Source organism: Ixodes scapularis, unplaced genomic scaffold (genome assembly GCF_016920785.2).
Source record: "Ixodes scapularis isolate PalLabHiFi unplaced genomic scaffold, ASM1692078v2 PGA_scaffold0__279_contigs__length_252992795, whole genome shotgun sequence".
NCBI classification, from domain to species: Eukaryota; Metazoa; Arthropoda; class Arachnida; order Ixodida; family Ixodidae; genus Ixodes; species Ixodes scapularis.
In genome coordinates, this window is record NW_024609835.1 from 60,143,380 (window position 1) to 60,167,582 (window position 24,203).

The window sequence follows — 24,203 nt, forward strand, 5'->3', positions numbered from 1 at the left end:
TGCCAGAAAACACGCGCTGAGAACGATCGCAAATCGACCTTGTATACAATCACCGACGGAGCGAAAATGGCGGGACGTCTCTTTTGCACGCCTGGCCTCCAGCACGCGCTCCTTGCCATTCGCCACGCTTCGGCTACATGTGCACGCTTGAGACTTATGGGACGCCCAAGCGTTGTCAAAGGTTCGAAGCTGGTGCTGGAGGTTGGACGACCAAAACTCCTCCCTGCCAGCCTCACCCCGTCGGTGACTCATATGGCACATGCTTTGTTTCTTTTGAAATTTTTTGCAACATTTACTTTCTCCGTGTCGGACCAGTGGCATTTTTTAAGTAATTTTGATGCAGCTCCATTCTAACTTGCTGTTTGTCCCACCTTTTAACAGCGTCGCTACTGCCAACAAAGACTGTACCATATTTTCCGAGCTATAGTTCGCAGACTATACGAGGATGTGTTTTTTCTAGATTGTTTATTACAACAAATTTTGTGAATGATGGAGTATGTTAATGATGATTCATGTATAAGAGCCTCTTTGTTAAGCTAATAGAGCAGGCATTAAGCTGTGCTATGTACAAACACTTTTTATGTCTAGACTCTAGACTAAGATGGTAGTCCGGGTGCAGACTACCCAAGGAAAAACTTTTTAAATTGAAATTTGCTTTTGCAGTCTATATACTGGGCACAGACTATAGTCCTGAAAATATGGTAAACGGCATACAATACCCAAAAACACTACAAGGCACAAGTTTAGTGCAGATGTCAAACGTTAAATTGTTAGAGTGGATATTGTCCAGCATTACCTTTGAACTTAATTCTTAAACAACTTTTTCTCTTTTTTTAGGAACATCAAAGTGGCACAAGCACTTTGATTGACAATAAATCACATTGAATTTTACCAGTTGTAATTCCTCATCCCCCCTCCCCCCCCCCCCCCAAAAAAAAAAAAAAAAAAAAATTCTCCTGGCTTTGTTATTGCCTTTCCTTCGAGTTGTGGAGAAACTAAATGAATCCTCTGCTTTGCAGATGGTCCCATTCTTACATTGGCCTCTAATCACATAAAAATATTGAAACCTAATAAAATGACAGCATCACGATTTCTGAAACAGAACGACAACAATGCAGGTGGCAAGAGCTTGACGAGGTTGGCTGATTCTTAAAAGATTTGTCAACTTTTTGTTTGTTACTTGCAAAAACTCTGAAAAGCAAACTCACTTGCTGATGATAAAAGGGTTTGTGCAGCATTGCGGGCAAGTTTCCGGCTCTTTTTTCTGGCCTGGTCTACCGTCAAGCCAGAGACCTGGGCCAAGCGAGACTTCCTGCAACAAAAAAAGAAAAAGCATGAAACTTTTGTGTATCACAAATCGCCCAATAAACCAAGCTCAGTCACCATAGGCCAGTCCCCCAATAGCGTAAGCATAAAGCTATTTGGACATTTGTAAAAACACTAAGCACTGTTAAAACGTTAACGAGACATATTTGAGGCTTTCAAAAGCCATTTTACATTATGCCATGAAGCCAGAATCCTTCTAAGTGGACTGGGTCACAAATTTATGTCACAAATTGCAGTTCTGAAATATTTTAGATCATGCACAATTAATTATCCTTGTGCAAAACACATATAGGCAGTACACATCTTACTAGCAGCTCATTTGTTACTTTAGCTCTTTTTTTCAGCGTGCAGTGCCCAAATTTTAAAACATTGTCTACTTTTATTCTGTAGACCCCATTCCAAAAATTTCAAACTACAACAACACATGATTTGCACAATGCATCTCACTCTAAACATACATCGCAATTTCATATATGGTAGAACTGAGGGTGGCTGGTCGATGTTTTTAATTCACTTCATATTTTGACATGTCTCTGCCTGATCTACAGCATAAGCAAATTCATAAATGTTTTTACCAAGAAAAAACGTCTCGGAACACAAAAACCATAGATCATGAAAAGGTGGATACTTGCATTCACATGCACTGTCGGTGTGGTTATGTTTGGTAGTAAATAACTGAAGTGATATTTTTATGTTAATTGCACTATGCATATTTAAAAAAAACTCAAACACTGCACTTAAGAGTGGTCGCCTGCAAACTTTGCAAGCCTCTATCTTTATTATTTATTTATGTCTCATGTGTGCTGCTATAAAATTATATAAAGTGTCCGTATTAAAAGGTTGACGCGATATTAGCACGCATACATGTGATCGCCACCTAAAAACAAAAACTTCCGACAATTAAAAAAAAACATTTTTTTTTTTTTTACATTTGCACCACCTGATTAACTTTTATGGGCTTCCATCGGACATTTTATCTAACACCGCTTCAGCGAAAACTTCCATGGAAGCCGTTTCATTGAATGCCATTTTATTGAACGCCGTTTCACTGAAGTGACTTTATTTAACACTGCCTGGTTGAACAGTAGGAATTTTCAAGCGACAGCTTTACAGGCAACACTTTGCGGAGATTTCAAGCTCATGTTTGGTTTACAGCTTTGAAAAAACCCTCTATCTATCCCCTCTTGGCACGAGGAGAGGGAAGTCAGGACTTCCCGTGGGCCAGGCCGCACCAAGAGAACAAAGAAGGCAGCCCTGGCGTCCCGCCAAAGAATGGCGCAACAAAGTGAGAACCTTCCTGTTGTCTGCTCAGACCTAACAGTTGCTTCCAAATACTCCTTGCACTATGCGAAATCAATGTTGGGTGGTTTTAGGAACTTCCACCATGCTTATCCACTTACTTCACAGATCACTATGAAAATTAACCCCGTCGCACCTCCCTCCTCAGGTACGTGACGGCACCATTTTACCCGCATTGCGCGATCGAGCTACAGCTGCTTTCGTTTCTTCGCACATTATGGTCGAAAAATATGACTTTTTTTTATCTAGGAAATAGTTTTCTTGTAGCACCAGAAAGATAGCAGACCTTTCTTTTCCTGCAAAGAGGGCAACTAATAATGAGAAACTTCAGTTTTTCCACTACATCTTCCATTTTTATTTTTTCTTATAGTAACTGGTGACCTGTGCTACTAATGAGCCAATAATAAATGGGAACACTGCCTCGACATTCTATGAAACTTGGGATCATCAGGTGCAGTGACGAAGGTTATATCTTCATTCTTGAAGAGACATATTTTGTTTCAAGCACAAAAGAGTGCTTGAAGCAATAACAAATCTTCATATCACATAAAAAAAAGAAAATATGTCCTTTAATTATTTTTTGTAATCAGCAGAACCATGAACCTGACGGCTTAATCTGAGTTCTTATGATGGAAGCTATTCTCCTAGGGTAGAATGAAAGCACAAAAAAGTAGACGAATACAAAATAAAAAAAGATGCAATGAAGAATAGTTACATTTCTTTCCAGATGTATCTTTCATATGTGAACAAATAGGGAAAATAGTATGTGGTGAAGTACAGCCACTTATCTTACCTTAAAACAGTAAGTTGCAAACCAACTTAAGATTTTGTTATGTTCTATGATTCAGTAACTAAACTTATGGGAAAAGGGTAGTAATTCTGTTTCTTCATATTTGACAACAGCAAGAAAACTTAGAAGCGAGAATAATGCTCTAAAATTGGGTGAAGTGAAATTCAAAGAAAAGGCATGGTGTCAAGCAATTTGGTGAATCGGCATTTGGTGAAATTTCCACTGATTCAATGAAACAATGTTTTATGAAATGGTGTACAATGGAAAGTCCAGTACACATCAATAGTTTTCTTTTTATTGAAGTATTATTTTTATGAGGTCATTCAGAGCTAAAGAAATAATTATTACATTAACCTTTTAGGAGTCATGTGACTTTTCCCCTTGTTGACACCTATGGTCAATATTAATTTATGCAAATAATGATCCAATCAACGAGGGACTGTTAATTTAACTTCTAAATTTAATACAAGTGATACATTCACTTGAAAACAACTCTGTATACTCCTGGGTGCTTTAGGCACAGTTTTGGAACAGCCAGCAGTACTTAAGGAGTGTGTGGTGCTTTTCGAACTTGTCACCTGGGTGCAGGCCAGGATAACAAGTGTGTGTTTTATAGTAAAGGCTGTTTTGCACTTCTGCCCTTTGGTTTTCCTGTCACTGCAGATGGCACAGTTCTTGCACGTGGTTCTGAAACTCACTGCAAAACAGCGAGTTTCGAAAAACTTCCAGAAAACATATCCTCCAGTTTTGCTGGCACCTCCTCTCCCCCACACCCGGGCCAAACTGACAGGGCGGGCTGGCCCCCTGAAAAAATATCCTGGCTATGGTACTGGGATGGAGTTTAAATCATATAAGTGTGTGCAAAAAGCCTAGCCATCCATTTAGGAAAAAAGTTGTTTAGCGATGCTCACGGTACTTAGCAGAGGAATAAACAACCAGAAAGTCTAGTTTACATTTCCAATGAAAGATGGTGCAAGTTAAAATTTTCAACGCCTGACCAGAACTGGAATATTTTTTTTTTTTTTTTTTCAGGGACGCTTTGATGCATTATTGCAAAGGGTTAAGAGCGGCAAGAGAGAACATACAATTCATAGGCAGGGAACCAATGGCACTGGTTTCCCAGGGTCAAGCGACTTCTGGCTAAAAACAAGCTTCTTGGGGGAGAACTTTCTGAAGTTTCTGTGGAGACAATTCATAAGGAAAGAGTATGTGTTTGCTGGTTGGAAATTCACCAACAAACACCCCCAAAGATGTGCAGTATATATCAAGCTACAAGGTAGAGCATTCACATATGCATTTACACGAGTCAACAGCAATATTGTGAGTAGTGCACCTAAAGTATTGCTGGAGACTCTTGCAGATAAACTGCCTCAGCACATTGCGCCACAATAAAGCTGAAAGTTAGCCTCGCTGAGATCTATCAGAACTAAATAACAATGCAAAAAGTTGCCCAAGACTAACTAAGAAAGGGCACAACCTGCACATTCCAGTACTTACTTCCTCAATGTGGCTGATGCTCTTAGTGCCAGTTTTTGAAGCTCCCCTGTCCGGAGCAGCATCTCGAAGTGCAGGTTCTGTGGTATATCTACAGCAGAAAGGAAGAAACAGAATGAACAATCAGTTATCCGTACTACTTCGCATGCCCTTTCCTCTAATGCAGGGGTCTCCAAACTTTAAGGCTAAGGGGTCAGATCGGCGATCTGTCGCCGTCAAGAAAATAAGTAAGCAAGTATAAATGAGCAAAAGCTATATAAATAAACTTAAATAAACAAGCAAATACAAAAAAATAAACAGTAAAAATTAGAAGAATCTAAGGTGGATCAGTACATTTACCCATTTACTTTATTTTAAAATCAATATTTAGGTAATCATGATATTACACAATAATTGGGGCCCAGAAAACTCACAAGGCATAAATACAAGCGCATACGGAACTTAGGCATGTTCACACAGGGCAGAAGACTAAAGAGAATAGAACTAATACTGACAATATGCAAGAGACACGACACAGGATGCTAAGCACAATATACATGGGAATGCAAGGGAATATTAACATATTCAGTTACCCAGATATGGAACAGGGGACTAAGAATAGTCATGCTGGTGATGACGATGTCCAATTAATAATCTAATGAGAGGATAAGCCTTACAAAAACTGTTTTCTCGCTTCTTTGTTTATCTTTGTTTATGTGATTGGTGCGCGTTGCAGCAGTTTTTTTGTTTTTTTTTATGCACGCTGATTTTTGCATTGGCAGCAGTGGGCTTGCTGGGAGCGGGCTACAGGACGGTCTTCATTGTGGAAGACCTCCGCAGGCCAGAGTTGGCCTGCGGGCCGGGATTTGAAGACCCCTTCTCTAACTCACTTGCAAGGATATTTAGCAGCAAAATAATTGACAAGCCAGTCAAGGCCATCCTTCTTCAAGGGGTCCCACCTTCCCTATATCACCCACGCTTTCAACTGACCAAATATTTTCTGGTCATCCACGGTTGCCTGTGTCAGGACGTGCGCAATATCAAAAGCTTCTAAAAAAAACAAAAAAACTAGAAAATTTGTTTAGTTGAAAATTGAGAATGCAGGCCAGCCATCCTGCTGCCATTGGCAACCTGAAGATGTCACCCAAAAATATATTTGAATTTGATGCATTGTAGAGAAAGTCAAAATTGTTTGCCTCGTCAATTTTGATATGGACAATCAGAGATCATTATTTTCTGTGGCAATGATTCTAATTCAAGCTAGAAATTTGCATTGCAGTTCCAGGTGTTCCTGCAACAACCACACCCTTGCAACCGGTTTATACAAAATGTTTCATCAATTAGTGAGAATTTTTTTTTTGTTTTTTAAAGGGCATTTGAAGTAAAGAAATGATTCCTTTGGGATAACACTGATTGTGGCAGCCATTGGGCTACACTTGTAAAGTGATGAGTATCAAATAAATTACTCAAACTCCACTAATTAACCTTCAAAATATTTAGCTTAGCTGGCACATTCCGACTGCAGTTATGCTGCACGTCGACCAATTTAATATGCCATAGCTGTTATTAGAGCTCATACGACCAAATTCTGTTTTATGCAATAGAGGCATTTTACTAAAAAAAAATTTCCTCTATGTATGTTCACATTGCATCGACAGGCATTTGTCAACTCAGCAAAAAGAGAGAAAACGATATAAGAAAAATTGACCGAGTGTCGTTTGTTTGGGCCCATTTTGTCAGAATACCGTCCTCAGTCACTCTCATGAATAACTTCAAATTCAAAATTTGATTTTCCAGGTTCATGAGAGATTTTTAGAGCTACAAAGACTCAACAAGGTCTGGGATCCCGTTCAAGGTCACCAGCTCTGAGAAAAACATTTTTCACATTCGAGAAATTCCAGAGAAATTCTAAAAAACCAGTCAGACAAAAAATGTTAAGAACAGTCTTCATTAGTGTGAATACATCGATATCATTTAGAAGCAATTTAGTAAAGATTGATGTTAAGTTGTCAATGAGACAACAATCATCTTTATTATACCGAGGAACCGGACATTTCTCAAGACAAGGAATATGTATGGTGCTTATATTTCTAATCAGGCTAGAAATATGGAAATACAAAAAAAAAAAAAAAATCCACAAATGGTGATGAAAAAAATGAATGGAATAAAGTAGGGCAAATGCAGACAAGGCAAATTGCTTTGTCTTCAGAATGTAAAGGTTCTGTATGACAATTATATGAAACATCCAAATTATAATTAACCTTTTTATTTTAAAGATATAGGGTGCCATTCAGACTAGTTTTTATAATTGTAGTCCAAACCAGGTGGCAGGAAATTAAGTGGGAGTAGATTATCTTATTGAGCTTTATAACTGGCAGAAAATTGCAGTACCTGATGACTATAACAACCACCTGTGGAAGTGGTATGGTAGTTGGATATGTGGCAGACGCCTGCTCTGGCAGCTCTGCCAATGTTATGTTCTGCTGCAGGTCGCTCTCCAGTTTGATAATCCACAGAAGCTTTGACAGTCAGGAGTTAAAGGGCCCATGAAACGAATTTCGGGTTGGAGTAAATCAATTTATATTGGGATTTTACTAACAGCACATCGTTCAGTAGGCCAAAAGAAAAAAAGGTAGAAAGTCAAAAGCCTGACTTTCGGTACGAAAATTTTGAAAATACAGCGGACCCTTTCGTACCTCCTTCCCTTCGTAAGCTCTCTGCCTTTTCACCCAGATACATCCGCGGACCCCGCAGCGCGTCATCGGGCCCATACGCACGTCACACGGCACCGGACCTCACTTATTCCCTTCACCCCTAAGCTGACATTGTGGTGGAAGCTACGCGCTTGCCGGACCAATCAGCTACCTCCCTCTCATCACCTGACCTCATTCTCTGCGCGTCGGTATGCGCGAGAGAGCGTGATCACGTGGCAAAAGTGTGGCTGGCCCAACGAGCACGTAGCTTCCACCGTACTGTCAGTTTCAGGGTGAACGGGGTGGGGAAAGCAACTTTTGTCTGAATTTTGAGCGACGGGATAATCTTTTAGGGGGACAATGGCTGTGCCCGGCTACAGAAACGAGATTCCAAGCAAGAGGGACTCCCCCCTTACCGTGTTCTTGAACTGTTTGATAGAATGCGCGATTTATGAGTTGAGGAGGAAAGCTAAACAAAAAAAAGTGGGAGAAGTGTTTCATGACTGTGCCAAGCAAAGCACGGTTTCGGGATGTATTCGCGACTCCAGCAAAACTGACGCCGCCAAGCGGGAAAGCCGGGGACCAGCCGGTCCAGGTCGCTCCGCGCCCCTCCGCGTCTCTGGTGGCTTTCGCGGAGACGTGTTGTCGGCGTGGTGGCGAACAATGTGATTTGACAAAGGTCCGAATATTTCTTAAGTTCGCCTGAGTGATCATTAGTGTGGTGAAGCCTCAGCAGATTGTTTCTTTCCATCACATGTTTGAGAGCCCGTTTACTCCACAGCACACGGTCGCGTGCTTTCGATTTCTTGGATGAGGAGGAATCACGGAAAAACTTTTTGATTTCTTGTCTGTCTCGAATCACATTCAAAGTGACGACTGCTTGGTAACTGATAAGTGATTTCTTTGTAAGGATCTAGAACAGTGGACTGAGGACGACAGATGAGGCGTTTCACTGGAGGGAACACCAATGTTGCAGTCAAGTGAACGGGAAGGTTTGATAGCTGCTTTTCTTGAGTTTGGTTGTCTTCGGTTAGCTTCAAGTTTGAGCCACCCACGCCGGTCGGTGCGTTGGCTATTCATCTTGGCTGCTTTTCGCCGAAAAAGCCTCTGGACCACCTGAAGGAGTTGGGCTGATTTCGCAATTACTTGATTTAGGAAAACTTGCTCGCTGAAAATGATGAATGAGGGAAATTATTTGTTTTCAAATGATGAATGAGGGAAATTATCTGTTTTCAAAAGGTGGGAGACAAGTCTCGCAACGTTAGATGCTGTCACGGCCTTTTAACCTATCGCGCCTCCAATATTTATATTACGAGGATGTCGAAGCCAGCAGCAATATACGTCTACATTGGTCAGGTGGATTGGCCACAAAAAAATACTAAATTTCTCCGTTCAGGATTCGAAGCAAAGTTCAATGCAGAGAGGTTCTGCGTGGATCTTCAATGAAGACTCTCTTCAGTTTGTCTCCGTGCTGCCGGCTATAGAACCATTTGGCTAAGTTTAAGTAGTATGTCTCCATCTGTCAAATATACTTTTATTCAGCAGCTCACCTAATAGCTAGTCAACTAAGCTCATATTTCAACCCGAAGGATATACTAATATCGCTTTAGTGGGACCCCCCCATAGTACGTAATATAATACATAACCCGCTCGTCAAAATGACTTCGTGATTGCTACTAAAACCTGAATGGAAATACGAGTATCAGCTGCTTAGTGGGGCGCCGGCGGGTTAACATGGTCTTTGGCTCAAGAAGCGGTTGCTTAATTTTCGTAATTTTCCTGCAGCCTGTGTTGTTGGCCAAGCAGACGACTGGAGCTGTTTCGTAACGCTGATACGCACAAAAGCTCGATTTCGCAGACAGATAAGTCACATGGTCGAGGCATGCGAGTTAGCCGAAAAGTTACTCTCTGTGGAACAATTTTATAGTCATCGCCGCTTTCCTTAGATGATCAAAACTGATTAGTATATTACCGTCTCTCCGGAGCCCATAGTTTCGGTTTTGAACGAAATCTCCGAAACGAAAGTTTGACACGAAAAGAACAAAAAAACACCGGCAAAACAAAACTATGCTTTGCAAGTTTATCTGCACCGGCTACACTTAACCGTCTCAGTTCAAATACCTATAAAATTGGGCATTAAACAAAAGAAAATCTGTTAAATTAAACGCGCCACCTGTTCAGGCGGCCCGGCCGAGCCGCCGCGACCTGGACTCAGCCGCCATGTTTGTTTGGCGGTGGCGCCCCCTATAGGTGGCTGGAGTCGCGAATAGGGGCAGGAAGCGAGTGATCTGTTTTGAGCCGCATGCAATTTATGTCATGCGAAGAATGCGCACATATAACTTATTTTCATGTGCTCGGACTTGAGTTGTTTAATAAGTTTACTCTCTCTCACTTCCCGCGCCCGCAAAGTTCTCCTTTTCCGAGCACGGCTTGTATCACGCAGCGCACTCCACCTCCGAAGGCCTCACTTTCGCGTGCCGTCGATATGACAACTATTTCAGCTGAGAAAAGCAACCCCGCGCGGAGGAATACACGCGCAATGTAACAGTACCGCGGCGGCGGCAGCGGCGCCGCCGCCGCGAGTGTGTGCAGGAAATGGCGGCGACGGCGGCGGGGAGTGACGCGGCCCGTGCGCAACCTACGCAGCAGCAGCAACAGCAGCAGCAGACGACCGCCGCCGCGTGCGACGCAGACGCTTGCAGTCGCGGCGACGGCGGCGGGGAACAACGGGAGTCGCCCATGTGGGTGGAGGGGGTGGCTGCCACTCCTCGGAACAGCCGCGGTGCGGCCTCGCGCACATCGCGTTGCCAGCGTTGCCTCGCGAGCTGGCGCGCTTTCCAGAATCGGTCAGTCGCGCAGCCGCGCTCGTAGGTGGCGCAGTGAGTCGCGCGCGTCGCTCAGGCTGAAGTCGTACTAAACTGCTCTCCGCGGCTTGGCTTCTCTCAGGGCAGGAACGACGGCAGCATCGAAAATCTCTCATCAGCATGCAGCCCGAGGCTAAAGATATGATTGTCAATTTCAAAGATGTTTGCAAGGCCAGTTACATTCAAGAATACACATAATAACAGCCGTTTGTGGTGTTTCAGGTTCTAAATCTTAGATCTAGCAGTAAATTTACCGTAATTTTGGTCCTTCAGCCTGAAATCATTCTCGAATAATTTCAAATTAAAGGGCACATCGAAATGCCGAATTGCGTGTCTTCATTGGCTTTGAAACCGCATGTCACTGAACACCTTATGTTTTCATTAAAACGACATGGGAGCCCCGACCATATATACCACGAGACATCATGACTGACTGACGCATCTCGACTGACCGACCTTGACAGGTCTTATTCGTACGCACACAGTCAAAGGCACAAACAAAACACGACTACGTTGCAATGAGGGTCGCAAAATTGTGCTAACTTGTATTTATGCTTTTCTCAGAAAATCCTACGAGTTCTAAAGGTCAAGGTAACATGCGTATCCCCCCACAAAGCAATAGAACACAGTGTTCGTGTTTCACCCCCTTTTTTTTCCCCATAGTTTATTCAGTATGATTGCTCGTCTAAGCGTTAACCCTTATATGACGCGACACCAACTTATGTTTTGCTTCTATTCCCGGAGAAACTCACGTTCACTCTAAGGGTATATCACATGAAGGGTCTCGACTTTTCTCGTCCAAAACCGAGCTTGGAATGCGAAAACTCGGGTTTTTTTTTTTTTTTTTTTTCTTTTTCTTTTTCGTTCCGATCCTGCTGAACTGGAAAATCTGTGAGAAATTTTAACGGAAAAATTAGCACCCTAATTTCCGGGCGACACTACACATACACTTTGTAACATCTGGTGGCTCAAAAATGTGTTTCACTTTCGACAAATAAATGGTTGTCATAAAACCACATTTCATCGGGCACTGTCACTTTTGAAAAACTAATGGCAGATAAAAATTAGTTCTTCGATCACACATTTGTTTCTTTCCTGGTTTGTTTCAACTTTTTACGGACACACGTTTCGTCGACACGACACGATCGTTTCATCGATACTAGTTTCGCGAATTGCGCACTGAAGGGCCATTTCGTCACGCGTGTATCCTTGGGGTGCGCGCTTATACCCCCTACCCTCCTTTTTCTGCCTGCGTTCACGCCGGTTCGCGGCGACAGTCTGCGTCGGCTCATTTGAAAAATGTTAGACCGCCTGACCAACCCGTACACGACGCTTCTCGGCGACAATCTCATGCAGCTTATCACAGAAAAAAGGCTAATCTGAGCTGTCGATAAAACGATCGGTCTTCTCTTTTCCTTCATCAGCCTCAAGAAGACCCCCATTAATTTGGCACAGGTGCCAGACTATGAGTGGTCAAAGTTGCCAGACAAAATTTAAAAAAAAAAATTAAAAATTAAAATATCGCGGCCCGTTCACACTCTTGCAACCGAGTGCGACCGAGAGAGACCAAACCGGTTTTCAAGCCTCTTGCGATCTCTTAGGACCAGCTCCGCTCAGTGCATCCGGTCCCAAGAAGTCTTTCTCGGTCGTACTCGGTTGCAAGAGTGTGAACGCGCCTTTAGTGGTGCGACCAGAGTCTGGATGCCACAAGGTAGGTAGATGAGGCGAACGGTACTTTGAGGTCGAAAGCAGCAAGCATCGCGTACACGTACGGCGGGGAGTCATGTTCAGGAGCCTGACAAAACGCGATTTGGTCCCGAGACGACGGAGAACAAAGGAAGCCGAGATTGGATCAGCGATCCCTCGCCCCGAAAGCGCCGAACAATGGCGTTCCGGTGGAACACGAACGCCGTTCGCGCAGAGCGAGGACAGGCGCGGACCTGGCTGGCTGGCTCGCTCGACAAAAGGCAAAGACGGTCCTCGCCTAAACATGTTCGGACGCGTCGAGAGCCCCAGCCTGCCGCACCCTCCACGAGCCAAAAACGTGTTTACGCAGCGCCGCTCGATCGAGACCCATGCTCGATGCACCGAAGCAAACTCGGCCAACTAAAGGGTTGCGCTGTGTAGATTTTGTGACACACTGGCGCCATCTATGAGCTAGCCTTGAAACTAACTAGAGTGAATGAAAGTTTTTGCAGCAGTTGTGAGATCAAATGTACCAAAAAGTCCGAGAAATTGAACATGACATAGAAGGTTTATGTCATGCTTCATTTAAACCAGCTCGTATCCGCCTTTACATTCACTGTAAAGGCGGATACGAGAAATGATCGTTAATAACATCGCCAAACGTTTTTCAAGCCCATGGTGAAGAAGTGATGCGAATATATATATATATATATACAGTAGTGAACAAAAAGATATGATATTTCGGTTTTACGTGGGTAACGTTCCTTCGAACTGTGATATAGATATAAAAATTGTGATGGAACACTACATTAACGTATTTATAGAGTAGAAACTGATGCTTACTTAAATATGAATCAATCACCTAGACGTCGAGCAATACTTCTGTGAAAGAAACAAAATATCATATCTTTTTGTTCACTACTGTATATATATATAAACGCAAATCGCGATAGTTCCGAGGCTGGCCGATAGGTGGCGTCACTCGTCATGAGTGATCACAAAGGAGCACAAGGCTGTACAAAGAACTCGGTTGGATCCAAAAGCACTGTGGACTAGCCTCACACAGTTGCGTTTGACTGATCGACTCCGCTTCCACAGCTTCCGACGAAATGCTGGCACCATCTGTCAGGTGGAACGCTTCCCATTTGCGCATATGTTACGCATCATTCTTTCATCATCAGCTTGAGATAATTCCGACAATGTTAGGAAAATAATTTCTCATAGTACCTATATTTGACCGCCCAAAATGCGAAAAACAAAATCGAAAGAGTTCCAGGGTTGCCCCGTCGTGGCATCACATATGATCTTATAAAGCACTCAATCACGATCACTTCCGTTTCCCAGGAACGGTACACGAACTGCATGCCGACAAGATACGTGAAAAATTAACTGCCTCTTTCCTACAATAAAAAGCAACCAAACTTCACTCTAAATACAGAAGAAAAAAAAAGTTAGGACACTGTTTTGTTTTAGTTTCATTGAGGATCGCCAGTGGAAACTACTGTTTTGTGGTGCAACGCTGAATATCGGAAAGCAAGTCACCTCATCGGTTGTACCCCTCGCACAGGCTGGGGTCGACATGGAAGGCAGTGAAGCATTAAACACGAGCGTAGTGAGCAATAAGCTACGTAAACGAAATGTCTTCAACTAGAAAAGGCTGAGAGTTCGAGACATCTGTTGTAACGGAACATTTGGGGTTGCAAAACATTTTTAGAGCTCAGAGTGTATTTTATGCGTGCGTAGAGTTGGCGCACTCGGAGAACACGCACAACTGCTGTGAATCAGACTGATATCGTATCAGAGCACGGGCTGGAGCAAATAAAACAAGCACGCAGAATTTGCCAAGTTCTAAAATTTTTACGACTGGGGCGTCTCGAAAGTGGAGTCGCTACAAGGTCAGGAGGTATCATTTAGGCAAGAACGGCAACCGACTTTGGGAACACAAGGTCGACTGGGGAGGTAGCTTTGGCCAAAAAGGCACGGACACAGAAGGTAGAGAAAAGAAGGTACGTCAAAGAAAACGTATTCTGACAATGGGAGTTAAACATGACCTAACGATCGAAATGGACCTCTTTCAAGTGTTTGCAGAAGCATGCTTTTTGAGTTAAAAGTGAGCCAGCTAAAAAAAAACCGCTGCTGGTTCGTAAAGGGTTAACGCAACTGTTTGTTTGTTTGTGTGTGTGTGTGTGTTTGTGTGTGTGTGTGCGTTTGTGTGTCATGCAAAGTAGGACGGTATCATTTTGACAGTCCTGTGGAGATAAGCCACTTGAGGAGTTGACTACAGCGGCCAAGACGCCGAGATTAAACGAAGGGCGCTTTGAGTGCGATGCTGCCTCACCGCGACCTAGGCGTGGCTGGTGCCGAGTGGCCCCCTCGAAGCACGAGGAACCGAAATGGCGGTTGTCATGGCGACAAATGCTCCTCCACCAATCTGTGCGCAAGGTTTTGGGGCGTCTGTATGTTCGCATCTGTGTGCGTCCGGCATAGTAGACGTAAAAGGGTGAAGTTCGCGCTCTCCCACGCTTGTTTTTCCTTCGCCGTCTTTAACACCGGTGTCTTTACCAAATCAGTCACGCCTAGGGAAGCTGCAGGGTGTGAATCCCTCGGCAATAGAGTAAGCAAGCGCTCACCATCTCCTACTCCTCTCCGCACATACTGAGTGTATCCTGACACGTGGCGCCATCTTTCGGCCTCGAAGCGCAATGGCGCGACTCCCCTCCGGCGTCTCTGCCTCATCCATCCACTTCGTGGGAACCGATTCGGCAAAGATCGCGGCAGCGACCTGCTCCGACGTCTCGGGCTCCCCCAGAGCCCGAGCTGTTGGAACAGACGAGTTTAAACACAGAGCTAAGGCGCTTTACAGGAACAATCAGACAATGCTGCTTCCAGACTTATTTCATTTTGCCCACGGACAGGAATCGGTATTCACCGTTAAACGAAGCCAACATCTGGAAATGCTGCGAGACTATCATGATTAAGGTTGTAGAGTCTATGTGAAAGCTGGACGCCACAGTTTCGCTTTCTATCGCGTTCGAGGAATGCAGTGGAGTCAAAAGCAGCTAGCTTTAGGTTTACCCAGTAATCATTCGAACCAGAGGCCAGATTCACGAAACGATCTTACGCCAAAAATGTGCGTAAGACAAAACTTAAGAACAAATCCGTTTTCACGAAACGAAATTTTCGTAAGTTTTGCGCAGGTTACGACGAAATCCTACGACAGCTCCGAAGCTGTCTTACGCACTTCTTACGATCAAATCAGCATGGCCGACAGCGTCGCTCAGTTGGTCGCGACAACCAACGGATGTTTATTTTTCTACGTGCGCTTCTCACGCGTCCCGACTTCAAGCAGCAAGAAACAAGTAAAAAGTACTTGAAACAGATCACGACGAACGAACAAGAACGCTGGATCCACAGACACCCGGGAAAAACTCCAAGGGCCACGAATACGGACTCCGACCGATCGGCAGATAGGCCTAGCAGGCACTCCGACTCGGCGCAGCGATGGTCTGACGGTCCTTGGCGAAGACCGTCTGCCCACGACCGGCTGGCGTGCTGAATGGAATATGCCCGCGCGACCCTTGTGAACCCTTCCTAGTTTGATCGCTGACCTCAATTCTAGATTAAGAGATCAATCTCTTAATTCCTCTTGTTATCTCCTTGTTTTCCGAGGCAACGGTGACGAACGCTGTCGTCGAAAAGGGGCTCTCATCGATTCTATCTCTGTTTTGTGTGATATCAAGCTCAAATAAACGCCGTATGGATTACCTTCGCAACATGGTATGTACACTTTGTTATTAGTATTCCATTTTATTCTGGCACGACTGCACCTCACTGTCGATCGCTGTAACAGTTCGTGGGTCGCAATGCCGGTCCAACCTTTCTTCGCCGGGTGTCGCGTCAGCATCGAGTTGCAATTGTAAAGGATCGGTCTTGAAGCGCTTATCGATTCGCGGTCCAACAGCGCAAATCCAGCACTTCGATCAAACGCGCGCGTCCGTTCCGTAGTGTGAACAGGCATTTAATTTACGTGGCTCTTGCTTACACTGTCATAGTTCAAACGTATCTTTTTTAACGTCGGCTCGCTCCTGCATCTCCGAGGCCGCAAAAAACGCTGCGGCAACTTGTTCCCATCTACGTCGCTCTGCAAACGACTGCGGGCGCCGTCTTTTGCCAACGATGACAGTTGTGTAGACTTGGTAGCGATCGAGTTCGTAGCAGTCAATGGGGGTGGTTACGCATCCCGGCCTCGGCATTCCGGCGAGTTTAAATCGTGTTAGCGTCGACATATCACTGCACGGATACGACGAACCCCAGACCAGCGGTGGCAGGATGGCCGCCTGTGTATGTTATGAAAAATCCACGTGCTCCGAACGGCTCCGAACGGCTCCGAACAAATGCCGAGCTCTCTGATTGGTTGTTCGTGCTGCCGAAGACGCCGTCGCCATAGCAACAGCACCGGTGCGTTTTAGTTTTTCCGTACGACAACGTCGCTTTCCTCCTCTCACTTAAGAACGCGTTCGTGAATACCGATTTCTCCTCTTCTTACGATGTTCTTAACTTACGAACTTCTTAGCTAAGTTGTCGTAAACTAAGAAGCTCTTCGTGAATTTGGCCTCAGAGCTCGGGCGTTCTGACGTTCCTTCTCGCCTCCTCCCCTCCATCGGTTTCTCGGTGAAGGGGAGGAGTTTTTAGGCCCGTTCACACAGTTGCGATTTCTAAGGACCGTGTGCCTTGAAAGCTCTTAAAACCTCTTACGACGAGAGAACACACTGGCGCATCATTGAAACACTTGGCGGTCCCGCATATTTTATATTTTTCGCGCATCACTTAATTTTTTTTTTTTTTTTTTGGGGGGGGGGGGGGGGGGGCTTGAAAAAACTTTTGTCCATGTTATAAACGACCGTTTCTCATGGGTAGTACATACATTTGATATCGCGAACACCGCAAAAGATGCGCTCCAGTGAAACGCAGTTCTAGAGTTAACGCATAGGTGGCGCCAGCGTGCCGGAGTGTTTTCCCGTAATAAGAGATGCCAAGAGGTTTTAAGGCACTCGGTTCTAAGTGTGTGAAGGATCCTTTCCGTGCCCAACCAACAAGCGGCATCTGGCACGCCCCACCGGAGGAATGAGGATCAATTTGGACCACCTGGGGATCTCTCGACGTGCAACCGAAATCTGTATTCTCCGCAATAAGCCTCCGTCAGATTTCGGGCACCTCAGCCGGGATTCGAACCCGCAGGCCGGCGCTTTTGCTCGGAGTGTAGCTCGGCAAAGGCTATGCTCAAAAATGCTCAAACCCACCGTAAAAAAAAAGTAATAAACGAAATTTGGGTTTTGCTTGCGGTAATTCTGCACGCAAGCTCGTCAAATCCGCCACTACAGGGAACCAAAAGTTATTTTCGGGGTCTGAGTAAACCTTCGGACGCATTGTACGTTTCAAACCCCAAAATAACTTTGGAACAAAACAACACCAAAAAAGAGTACGCGATCGCACAGCGGGGCATGCAGCTCCTCCGCGGCAAAGGTCGGCGGCACGCCTCCGACGAACCCGGTCAAAGAACAAAGGCTGCGGCCACGTCAGGTCCCCCAGCGGCACAAAGCTCTCCGGCCGCCTCTTCACGGGCCGAATTACGATGACGAGGCGAGCCCGACGGACGGAGCGAAACCACGGCCAGAGAGTCACCACCCTTCGTCAGCGGAGCCATTGACGAACGAGACTGCTTCAGTCGGCGAAATCGGAGGCCTCGACAATGAAGACTTCAGGGTCCCCACACAGCTGCCCGCGCGCACAGTGGGAAAGAAAACCATAACGACTTCCGGGTCACTCACGGTTCAAATACATACATGCGACCGAAGATAACCGCGATGTAAAAACATACAGAGACCGATCCCGGGGTCGGTTCTGACCGGCGAATAACTAAGTAAGCTCAAAAATTAATAATGCAGAAGACAAAAAGAAGAAGAAAAAAAAAAAGGGGGGGGGGGGGGGGAGCCAAAAAGAAGAATCGAAATAGGAGATTTATCCAATGTCAACTTGCACTTAACGTTATTCCACAGTGCTGGCAGTTATTTCTCCTTGTCGCTCGCTTCGAATTACCAAAGGGAAAGCTCCAAGCCGGCGTATAACTTTGTGAAAAGGCTGGCGGAACAACCAAAAGCGCAAAAACATTGCTTAGAAGTTAGAAGTGAACATCGTAGTACGGACTTGCCAGCTCGTTGGTGCTTTCTGCACGCGCCACTGTGCAGTAGGCTCAGTAGATCTGGTTCGGTTCTATCAAAAGAGGGCAACTGGGCGTGGGTGCAGCCGTATATTTTATTTGATTGTATTCCCTTCACTCCGTTGTTACACTCGCAAAAAAAAAAAAAAGATAAAAATGTAGGAGAGGCGCGTTTTCTTCTTTTCTACCGACCTGTCCCCAAGCGGACGCAAGAAAAATAGAAAACAACGTTTGGTTGCCTCTAATTCAGTCCCTCGGTTGCATTGATGCGTTTACCGCTAAATTTGTCAAACGAGCAAACAAAGCCGTTAAAAAATAACGAAGTTTCAGAGCGCCCAGCGGTGTTATATACGTACACTTAAACCCGCAGCTTTGCGTCCAAGTCAGGCAGCTGTGTTTCTCCTGCCGGGTGCCTGCGCGACTTCTGCTACGTTACGCTTGGGTCTGTGTTTCCTGTTCCCCAGAGCCGTCAGACGATAAACGTGGTTCTCCATTCCCGTGAGTCCCCAACATCGTCATGACAGTGTTGTGCGTTGTTACCGAAGTACGGAATCGTCGTCGATGCCTCCACGTGTCTCGCGTACGGTCGCAGGTTGACCATTTCGCTTTGCATTAAATATTTTAATAAGACCACCTTAGCGACTATGGTACAACCGATCGACCTGCAGATAGTCATGTTGGAACGCTGGTCTGAAAAGTAGCTCCTATCGTGCAGTGACAAAAGTAACTCCTCTGCTCTATGCCCTGTTGTCCCCGCCCCAAGAGCGACTGGGCTCTCGGAGAAAGGCTGAATAGGATTCAAATATAACGGAAAGGAAGCACGTACGTATATTTGCAGTTTGGAATATTAACGTTAAAGGAAATCGGACGGAACAACCGATGCGGTGTTAGGTAAATCTGCTTTTTGTTAGAGCCGGAGAGCTTTTAACAGCCAGTTTTAGATTTTTTTTTTTTTTTTGTCGCATTTAATCTATTCGAGTTTACACGTCACCGCTAAGGGACACTTTTTTCTCTCTCTTTTTTTTTTCTTTTTAATGAATTTCGCATCGTTGGATCGAGCTCAAAACGTGTTTCAATTTCGAATGTGCATTTTATAGTCGATGCAAAATTCATAAGCTCTTTACACAGAAGACTAACCGTAAAAATAATGCGCTCGACCATCGGTCAGGGAACGATGACTTCGGAACCACCAAGTGCTCCGCGTCATCGATGTCGCTCCGTGGATTCGCCAGAGCCACTCGGCCCAACCAGCGTATTATTCTTTTTTTTTTTCCGCCGACGATGAATAATAGGGTACGACCAACGCACTTATTTACGCAAGTTATTCCCACCATTTGCTTGTTTTCGAACGCACCACAACACCTGCCGAAAATCGTGGCTTAGACTGCATTAAAGTTGGTCGGAAAGCGATTCATCGGCTCGTGAAACATTTCTTCGAGCTGCTGAGTGAATACCCCCTTTACAGAGCTTAATTCACGACAACCACTGTTGCCACACACGAACAGCGCAAAAACAAAAACAACAATAGAAAAACTAGCGTCCCTCCCGCCATTGTACGACGTGCTTTGCCGGGAAGCGAACAGCCGGCTGCTAGAAACGGCAGTGGAGCGGGTTGGTTGTTTTATGGGCCGTCGCAATTAATTACAGCGTGAACGTTTACTTTTTTTTACTAGGAGATTCATCCCTTGTACCGTTCAAAATACCTTCTGAGCAATGACATTACTGAGAAAATATCCACACTGCTAACATTATTTATTGCAGTGTACGGAGTCAGTGATGGGGGGTAGTGTGCGTTCATGTTGATGTTTGTATGTGTTTATTTATTTATTTACTTACAATTACCCTCAAGGCCCCAAGGGGCATTATAGAGGGGATTGGTTGGTTAGTACAGTTCTAAATTTCGCGTTATCGGTGATGGTGACGATGTCATCGGGAAGGCCATTCCAGTCCACAATAGCTTCTGGAATGAGCGAATGTTGATGGGCTGCTGAAGTGGTCTTGGGACGGGCGATCTTGCATGAATGATCCACTCTTGCGGAAATATAGCTGGGCGGGCTGAGGAGAGACTGTCGTAATGGTTCAGAGTAGTACATTTTATGAAGGCAAAGACGGGAAATTCTGCGACGAACGGAAAGGTCAGGAAGGGTTAATTGAGATTTCATTGCAGTGACACTAGAAAAGCGAGAGTAATCAGAAAGAATAAATCGAGCAGCACGATTTTGAACAGATTCGATTGCGTTGGTTAGGAAAGCCTGATGGGGATGCCAGATAGCTGAAGCACACTCTAGTTTAGGGCGAACAAGCGTGACGTAAAGAAAACGTTTGAGGTTAGAAGGAGCAGACTTGAAATTGCGACGGATATAGCCAAGTGAACGGTTTGCAGAGGATATTGTCTTGTCTACATGAACATTCCAGGACATATTAGTGGTTAGATGGACGCCAAGATACTTGTACTGTGCAGCAGTCTGAAGGGTAATGCCGTTGAGTGTTAAAGAGTTTAAGGGCTGGGAGGAGGAACGTGTGAAGCAGAGGTGCATGCATTTGTTAATATTAAGAGACATTTGCCATGTGCGGCACCATTCAGCAATTTTGTTAATGTCGTTCTGGAGTGCAATATGGTCGTTTGGGTCTTTTATTAGTCTATAAACAACGCAGTCATCAGCGAAAAGACGAATGTGTCTGTTCTCGCTATGTGGGAATTGTACAATATCGTATGTAGTGCCCAAGTGGTGGCACGCGGAGTGTACGCGTGTGCGTGTGTGAGTAATAAAATGTCTAAATGCCAATAGTAGAGCAAAACGTTTTTATTTTGTGGCCGATTAAATGGACGGTACATAGCGCCACGTAGCCTAAACATTTGCAATTACTCTGCCTGTGCAGAGTAATTGCCTTCTTTTACGCTCTGCGATATTTTCCTTCCGATTGAACCGTCTTTCACGCTTCGCTATATTTTCTGGACAGTGCAATGAGCCAAGTAGGCTGCTACGAATTAGCTCTTTCGGAAACGCCTTTTGGTTTCGGGAATGGTTCAGCAGCCTTCTCTCACGTGCCGTGCTTACGAAGGAACTGTGCCGCCGGAAAATTGCAACGGTGAGACGTGACGTGCGCGCAGTGGCCGGGTTTCGGCTCTCCACTTCGTTCCGGCTCTCCATTCCGTTTCGGCTGTCTCCATTTGACATCGCAGTGTGGGAAAACGAGTAGACTGAGGGAGTGCATTCGAAACGCGTTTCCTTACCTGAGCGGGGAAGCCGGCTTCGGCAATAGGGAGTTTTAGGGAACCGTTTTTGCGCATCCGATACTGTAGCAGGGGCTCTACGGTACGAAGGTGCGCAGAGTTCGTATCCACCGTGTCGAATGTGCAAAAGCGGTTTGCTACAGCTCTCGCTCCGAAAGGAGAGGTTTGTTTGGATGTGTGCGAAGCGGTTGACTGCGTTTCTTGCGACAGCTGCAAGTGGAGCGAGGCATTTGCCTGTCCGAAAAAAACTATGCGAGCTCTTTCAGTTGAATCGCGACAGCGTTTCGCGTAAAGACCGACTACATATACGTAGCGTCCTCGTTAAGCCTTACTGAGCTCGATTCACTCGATTCGGAACCGCCATATTGCCACGCGGAGGAGGGAGGAACTTTGCTTCTCCGTTTGCAGGGACGAACGTTGCTCCGTTTCTAAAGGAATATAGGGGGCAAGATCGTTCCTCCCTTTATGGAGAAATATATAGACCCTTTCTTTTATGAGTGCACGTTTACACGACATGGGACTGCTGTTCGCTAGACACCACACCACGGTGTGCACGTCACAAGCTTCGTGTGGGTTCACCTTCGCTCGGTTCACAAGGTCGGGATCCCAATAAGAAAATGGAAAAAAGCAGTTTTACGACGCGAGTTTGTGGATCGTTACAGTGAACACTGCCACAGCCCAGGTTGAGAAACAACCACAACCCAGCAAGCGCGAGATTGCCCTTTCGACAAGCGCCCAAAACGCGCTCCACGAAGGGAAGACTGGAGACGACGACTGTCGGAGACCGTTTGCAGTTATCTAGCGGACGTATTTATCTGGATAGGTGGAAATCGGTCCAGCGTCGTTTTTTACGCTTGGTTGATGTTTTTAAAGTAAAATAAAATTGCACAGCTAAAAAAAAAAACACCGATTTATTTGGATTTTGTTTCTGTCTAACCAGAGAGTAAAAAAATCGTTCTTGTCAGAAAAAAAAAAAAAAAAAAAAAAAAACAAGTATATTTAATATTATAAAAAAAAAATGGAACAAGTTCTGTACGAGGTGGTTTTGTTTGTCGACATCAGGCAACGCCTCTGAAAGGCTCGTCGTACGTTTCCAGAAGCATCTCCGCAATCGCTCCTCGGCGCGTTCTAAAACACCTTCGGAACAACATTTCACAAGTTTCTATATTCATACATCCCGACGTTTTCCACTTCACCGGTTAAAAAGCGACAGGTGCGACACTGTTTCGGTGAAGCGCCGGCTCACAAGTTTCATCGAACACGATATCATTTTATGTCCCCACTGCACTAATAATGTTTTCAGCAAGACAAGGATAAAGCTCGAAGTTCCCTCCACGGAAAATTGCGTACGGGGTACGAAGTGAGGAAAGAAGGCCTGAAGATCGTCTCGTACAAGAGCATTCCCCGCTGTCACGCGAGATGAGCGCATGACACAGTCGAGCAACCTGCATTCCAAAAGAGAACACGGGCATGACACATGACTATTTCTTTTATTTTTTTTTTTCTACGGTAGTTTCGAAGTCCGTGCAAAAATCGAAGATTAGAAAAACACGCAGACGATCGATCTGGAATCTGTTCACGAGACGGAAGATTCCGGAACATCGTATGAAAAAGAAAACCTTACCGAAGATCCACGAGATTTCATATAAGAAAGCAAAATATATACATATTTTGTTTTAAAACGAGGAAAAACATAAAAATCGCGAGCGAGCGAGCGGATAGACAGGTCGACAATTAGGTTGTCTAACGAGTACCTCAATATAGTTAATTGCGCTGAGATTCCGAACGTTACTATCGTTGCTCTTTCTAGGCGCGTTGTGCATTACATTTTCAGAAAACCGTCAAATCTTTGGGCGTACGAAGCAGTTATTGTTTGAAAACAACTTTCGACGGCATTCCCTTGTCTCTGCTCCAAGGCGCAGAAAGAGGGGCGAGTCACGATCTTTGATTGGATGTTTAATGGAAAAATCGGCAGTCCATGAGTGTAATCTTTTTCACCAGAAATAGACGATCTCAGAGTCCTCTTAAAGGGATGCTGAACCGAAATTCGGATTTCACAATCTAAGCATGCAGGCATGTTCAACAGGGCACCATAAACCACGGAACATTCCTCATATAGCATATCTCGAGCGGATGGCCGTATTTCTGGAAAATAAAGGAGCAAATGAGGGAGAATGTTGACGTCATCTTATCGCAGAAGAGCTGAGGAGGAGGAGAAATGGCCTCGCTCCCTTTCCTCTCCGCGCCCTCTAGGACTCAAAGCGAAAAGAGGAGGAAATGAGACTCGCGCGGTCACGCGCGTCTTTTCGGCCTTGTGCGAGCACGCTCTTCTTTCACAATAATACAACGATCCGTTGGAGATACCACCAAACACCACTTTATGAGTAACGTTTTGGTATTTGTAGCGTCCCCTATCGATTTCGCGTTGTTTTGTTCTGAAATTCGATTTTCGGTTCAGCATCTTGTTCATACCCCTTTTAAGCGCAGACTGCATGGCGCGTTTTTGCTCGCGATTCAGGCGCGTCGGCGTCAAACTGACGTCATTTCCTGCGCTCGGGCGCGCGTTTTCGCGGGAGCGTTGGTTTCTAGTCGACCCAGAACAAGACGCGCGCGCCGAGGC

General features: G+C 45.1%; 1 protein-coding gene across 2 annotated transcripts in view; it reads right to left on the reverse strand.

The window, feature by feature from the left end:
* Window positions 1-24,203, reverse strand: part of LOC8039717 (KAT8 regulatory NSL complex subunit 1) — a 132,091-nt gene that overhangs the window by 15,197 nt on the left and 92,691 nt on the right. For both annotated transcript variants that reach the window (XM_002413627.5, XM_040205622.1), the window contains exons 3-4: window positions 4,913-5,000; window positions 1,209-1,312 (exon numbers count right to left, since the gene is read on the reverse strand). In XM_002413627.5, coding sequence (XP_002413672.3) covers window positions 1,209-1,312; window positions 4,913-5,000 — 192 coding nt within the window. The remainder of the gene's footprint in view (window positions 1-1,208; window positions 1,313-4,912; window positions 5,001-24,203) is intronic.